The sequence below is a fragment of the Mus caroli genome, chromosome 5, assembly GCF_900094665.2.
Source record: "Mus caroli chromosome 5, CAROLI_EIJ_v1.1, whole genome shotgun sequence".
Lineage (NCBI taxonomy): Eukaryota > Metazoa > Chordata > Mammalia > Rodentia > Muridae > Mus > Mus caroli.
In genome coordinates, this window is record NC_034574.1 from 121,308,916 (window position 1) to 121,314,915 (window position 6,000).

The following is a 6,000-nucleotide window of genomic DNA, read 5'->3' on the forward strand; positions in this document are numbered from 1 at the left end:
CTTAACCCTTCCCTTAGGGAAGCTGCTCCCACGGCCCCGAGATTTCCTCCTCTGAAGCAGGGTGGAGGCTCTTGAAGCAATCACTTTAGGATGGGAACTCCCCACACACAGGACGTCCCGTGCACCCAGCTGGCAGCAGGCATTGCACATGACCATCCAGGCCCAGGCACAAATGCCACAACTCTGCAGAGGCTCTTCCTCCAGCATCCTGGGTATCAATCAGCATCTGCTTCTCAGGGGGATGTGGCATGTGACATGACTAGTGAGAAGGTGGGGACAGGTGGCAGTTTTCTAGATATTGGATTTAAACCCTCCTCGGTCTCTTGACTGTCTCCAGTCTGCCCACGGGTTTTTAGGGGGTTTTTTGTTTGTTTGTTTTGTGTTTTTGTTATTTCCTTCTCAACTAAGTGTCCTTATACCTGCACCACTCAAAAAGCTCAGAGCTATGTACTCTATCATCTGCAGACAGCAACACCATGTTTCTAACCAGGACTCTGGTGTAAACACAAGGCATAAGCTCCCTGTCCTGGTAAGGTCACTCTGCAGAGAAGTTTGGGGCCACAAGCCAATGGCAACCGCGAATGGTGTTTCATATCATGGCCCTCTAGATCCCAAGGAGACAGAAACACAAGACAGAACATTCGACTTATTTCCTAAGAGCCAGGTGAAGGTAGGTTTGCAGTATTCTCTCATGAAACTGACGATTTTACAAAGTCCAAGGTCACTGGGCTGATTAGCCAAGGTCGTTAGCACATGAAAATATGTGTTCTATTGCATTTAAGGGTTCCTATTGGTGGAAGAGAGTAAAAACAGTAACACAGTACAGTAGATATTTAGTATTTGATACCAACTCCATTTTCCACTCAGTCCCAGACAAATTAAACATTTTAAGAGTGTGTGTTTACTTGGTTGAAATACTCTCCAGTATAGCCCATACTGGACTTCAAGTTAGTCAGAACCTGCAGATATGAGTAGGGATATTGCACTATGGATGAAGTATTTGCCTTGTTAAGGTGAGGACATGAGTTCTAATCCCCAACACCCATGTAAATGCTAGGCAGGCATGACAGCCACCTATAAACCCATCAAAATGGACTCAGGGAATCCCCTAGGTATGTTGGGTAAGGGGGCCAGCCAGAACCAGTGTGCTCTGGGTTCAGCAAGAGTCCCTGCCTCGATATGTAAAATGGAGAATAATCAAAGAAGAAGCACTTGATGACAGCTTCCAGCCTCCACGTGCACGGACACACACATTCCCATCTACCCCCACACACATATGTGCACTCATGCCAACATGCAAACTACACGTACACACACTCACTACACACATAAAACAGATATGTTTCTAGAAAGCACTTACAGGTCATCACACAACTAGTAGGGGGGAAAATGGAACAAACACCAGACTGTCCTTGCGTGCGTGTCTCGTCTGCCCCTATGAAGTCCCCTTTTACACTGTTTGATACCATTCTATCAATCCCATCCTTCCCAGCTGAGAACCACAGCTGTGTTACCTCACACGGGCTCAGCCTTTAACCTTGCTCGCAGCTACGTGAAGGTTCCCCACATTAAGACTGCTTCAACAGTCTGCCCGAGGCAGGCTCCCCCAGTCCTCTTCCAAGTTCGAGCAAAGAACCTTACATGACATTAACATTACTGACAAGCTGGGTTCTAGCCATATGGGAAAGAGATGCTCCCCCTCCCACCCCGGACACACAGTACCTTGTTTAAGGACGAGTTCAAAAGCACCCAGGGCAAGGTGGTGCCCATCCACACAGCTGCTCATAATGAAGGAATCAGTAAGGGAGTGAGAGGGAACACCATTATTAGTGTAGAGTCAGTCCAAAGCCTCCCTTAATAAAGCCCTGCTATTAAGGAATAAAAACAAAGACGTCTATTCTTATCAAACCAAGCAACAAGGACACAGCACGCCTCCCAGCTATGCTGGAGTGGCATCATGGCCCTGAAGACCTAGGGTCTGCATTTTTTTTTAACCAACCTCCTCTTTGGTTTCCAGTGTATTCTATATCCCCAAAGCTGTGGCTCCCTCCCGGAAGTGGGGCTACTCCTCATTAGCTTACCTGAGCCCCCTTCAACAGCACTTGAAAACATAGTGACATAGATAAACACCTAGCATGCCCCCGCAACCATTCCCACACAAAAAAAGAAAAAAGAAAAAAAAGAAAGAAAAAACCAGCAATCAATCTGCCTAACTCTGCAAGATTCTAAGCAACTAGATTGCCAGATACCAGAAAAACCAGAAACCAAAATCAACATACCATTAAAAGATTGCGCTTGTCAACTGGCTAGGAAGTTTCAGGAGATGTTGCCTGATAAATACTCGCAGAGAAATATGTTTACAGGGTTTTTTGTTTTTTTTTTTTTCCCAGCACACGGGAGACCACAAAGAATCTTGACTTTTGCTGTAGAAAGGGGGTGTAGGGGAGAAACTACCCACAAATAGAAACCTCCTGCTCGGTCAGGAAGACGTGTAGAGTCCATCTACCGTGTCCTGTGGATATCGATCGCTCTGCAAGGCATTTCTGTCCCAAGCTTTCAAATTTGCTTGTACCAGGCAGGGATTTGAAGGAGATGGTAATGGCAGGTAAACGGGGCTTCCCGCTTCTACTCACAGCCCAGGTCAGGACCCCACTGGGAAGATTTGGGTCAGATGGACAGTAGAGCATCCTGTGGAAGTATTCTATCCCCCACCCACCCACCCCCACCCCCTATACACACAAGCAGCTGCAGAAGGCCGACCCAGGAGACCCTGGGCTGAAAGGGACTCTGGCCAACTGTGTTCTTAAACAGCCCGTGGTACACTAGCTGACATTCTCACACAGCAGGGCTGTTGAGAATTATTTCTAAACCGGTTAGGGCCAGTTGGGAAGTCCACATCAAATTCTAGGAAGCTTCCAGGGCCAGGGCAGCCTAGGCTTCCCCGTTTCCCTTGATCGCTTAGGCACACTCTCCTAGGGCATCATACCAAGACTTCCAGGGAAATCACCTGCTGCCAAGGTGTCCGCCCAGGACCTTGGCTCCACAAACCTGCTGTACACACACACACACACACACACACACACACACACACCCTCTCTGGGCCGCCCACATCCTCCAATCTACTCTCGGCAAAGTTAAGTCCCCCGGGCCCAGGTAGCCCCAGCGTCCTCACCTTTGGAGAAAAGGGCAGCTAGGCTGATGAGCACGGGAGACCAGAGGTACCACAGCGTCCCCATCTCAGATGGGCACATCCTGGAGACTTGGAGCGCGGGTCCTCTGCTCCTCCGTGGTGTCCTCTGGCTGTAGAAGGGATGTCGCCAGATCCCCGGAAAAGAGAAGCTGAGCTGGATGCCCAAGACGCATCTGGCTAGGGACCCGAGCAGCAGGGCCGCCCTGTGCCAGGTCCCCACAGGTCCATAGCCAGGCCGCTCAGGCTCTGGGGTCCCGCAGCGCAGGCCGAGGCTCACCTCAGTGTTTCGACTGCGCTGAGGACTGGCTCGTGAATTGAATTTCACTCCACAAGGGGGGTCTCTGGTGTTGCGTCCCCAAGCACGGAGAGCGCTCTGAGGACTCCGGCTGGGAGGCTGCGGTGGGCTAGCGCGCGCGGGCGGCTGCGGGGCTGCGAGGTTGCGGGGCCCGGGGCGCGGGCAGAGGCGGCGCGGGGGTCCCCGGGCTGGTGGCCAGGCGCGCGTGGGGACCCGGGGCACATAGCCTCGCCGCCCCCATCCCGCGCCACGGGGGTTCGGCGCGCGCGCTCCGCCGCCCAAAGTTTGCGGGGCGCTGCGGCTCCACCCCAGCCCGCCCCGGCTCCCCACGCGCGCCCGGCGCACGGCCGGCTCCGGAGACGAGCGGCGCTCCGGGCGGAGGGCGAGCGGCGCGCGGACGAGTAGGCGCGAGCCCGGGGCGGCAGCATCCGAGCGCACCCAGAGCAGCGTGCCCAGGCGGGCTGGGGCTGTTGCTTCCTAATTTCTCTCTCTCTCTTCCTCTCTCCCTCTCTCCTTTTAAGCCCCACCCTTCTGGAGTGACAGCTGTGAGTCCCAATCCGCAAAGTAGGTCCCACCTTCCTGGTTGCGGGGCGCCCAGCCTCTCAGTCGCCCTCTCTATGTGCTCGAATAGGAGGGAGATGTTCAAAGGAGGTTATGGACACCCCGCAAGCCTCGGGGAGCGCGCACGAGGACCACTCACAACAGGTGTGGAAAGGCCATCTGCCCTGCTTTCTTAAAGCTTCTGACTATATGCGGCCTTCAGGCTCAGGAATCCCTAACATAAACCGAAGTGTTCCCCAGTGATCTCTAGATTGTGACCCTGGGATGCCAAGATGACCCCCAAATTCCTGTCCCTGAAAGATTTCCATCCTGGCTCCCCGCTGGCCTTTGGGCATTAGGGAATTGGCATTAGGGAAGATATTTCGTTGAAAAGTTAATAGGTACAGCTCTCCACTCATGCCTTCCAGGGTGTGTTAGGCAAACTCACACCAAGATACATAATTCCCATGCTAGGGTCCTGAGCTGAAGCCCTCCTCACTGCTCTGCAGAGCCTTGGAAACAAGCAGATGTTGTGGGGATTCAGAGAGGAAACCCGGCATCACTCCAACGAGTGGATTCACTTCTGCGGATAAAAATGGACTGGGTTAGTTAATTCTCTTTGTGCCATGACAAAATACTTAACAAAAGCAACTTAAGGGAAAGAGAGTCCGTTTTGGGCTCACAGGCAGAGAAGGCATGTGATGAATTGGTTAGTTTTTGTCCAGTTGACATGCGCTAGAGTCATCTGGGAAGAGGAAACCTCCGCTGACTAAATGCCTCCATCAGATTGCCCTGTAGGGAGCCTGTGGGCATTTTCTGGATTAATGATTGCTGTGGGAGGAGCCACTGGAATTAGTACCGCCCCTGGGCGGGTGGTCCTGGGTTTTATAAGAAAGGAAAGCTACAAAGGCTATGGAGAGCAAGTCAGTGGGCCGCTTCCTTCCACTGCTTCTGTGTGTCTGTTCCTGTCTCCAGATTCCGACTCTAACTTCCCTCCATGATGGATTTAAACTTGAGGATGAAACCAACCCGCTTCTCGCCAAGTTGCTTTTGATCTCTGTTTTTATCACAGAATGGCAGCAAAGAGCATGAGGCAGCTGGTCACATGGCATCTGCAGTCAGAAAATGGGGGCGAGGACGCCAGGCTGGTGCTCAACTTGCTTTCTCCTTTGTATTTAGTCTGGGGCCTCTGTCCATCCATGGTAGCACCCACATTCAGGATGAACCTTCCTCTTCAGTTAAACCTTTGTGGGAACCCCCAGAGGTGGGTCTTCACGGTGACTCTTAAGTTAGAACATGACAGGACGCACAGAATCTGGCTAAGGAGGCAATCCACATCTGAGAGCTACAAAACCATCCCAGCTTTAAGCATTTTCAGCTCCCTGACTTCCAAGGGAAGACCAGAGGAGCCAGGGTTGTTCTGCCAAAAACAGCCCAAAGGCCTCTGCCTTTCTGGGTATCCTCATCTTTGGGGTACCAGCTCCAGATTTGTCCTGTGTGCCTTTCTTAAATTTTGTCTTTCTGGTGTTCTGTCTGTCTCTGTCTCTATATCTCTCTATCTCTTTCTGTGTGTGTATGAGCACAGGCACGCACATGTGCTCTCTCTCTCTCTCTCTCTCTCTCTCTCACACACACACACACACACACACACACACACACATTTTCTGTTTTCTAAAAACTTTACAGAGTTAGTGCTACAAAGAACCTGGTTGAAATGACTGTTGTGCCCATCCCTGAACTGATGTAGCGAGGCAGGTGGGACTCCAGGCTGCCTTACTGACCTTTTCCGGACGGATGGGAGAAACAGAGGTTACATCTCTGGCAGGCATTTCTCTGAATGACCCTTCACATCTCACCAAGCTTCTCCCTTATTTCTCTGTGGCTGATCCAATTGTGTGGATTCACGTATATTTTTAAAGATTTATTTATATTTATGTTGTGTATGTGAGTGCTTTGCCAACACATATGTAAATAC

At 51.5% G+C, this 6,000-nt stretch overlaps 1 protein-coding gene across 2 annotated transcripts in view; it reads right to left on the reverse strand.

Moving 5' to 3' along the window:
• Window positions 1-3,958, reverse strand: part of Tmem132d (transmembrane protein 132D) — a 643,700-nt gene extending 639,742 nt beyond the window's left edge. The window contains exon 1 of one of the 2 annotated variants that reach the window (XM_021163504.1): window positions 3,173-3,958. In XM_021163504.1, the coding sequence (XP_021019163.1) occupies window positions 3,173-3,251 (79 nt within the window). In that variant the 5' untranslated portion in view covers window positions 3,252-3,958. The remainder of the gene's footprint in view (window positions 1-3,172) is intronic. The other variant, XM_029476942.1, reaches the window with a different exon arrangement.
• Window positions 3,959-6,000: the final 2,042 nt, after the last annotated feature.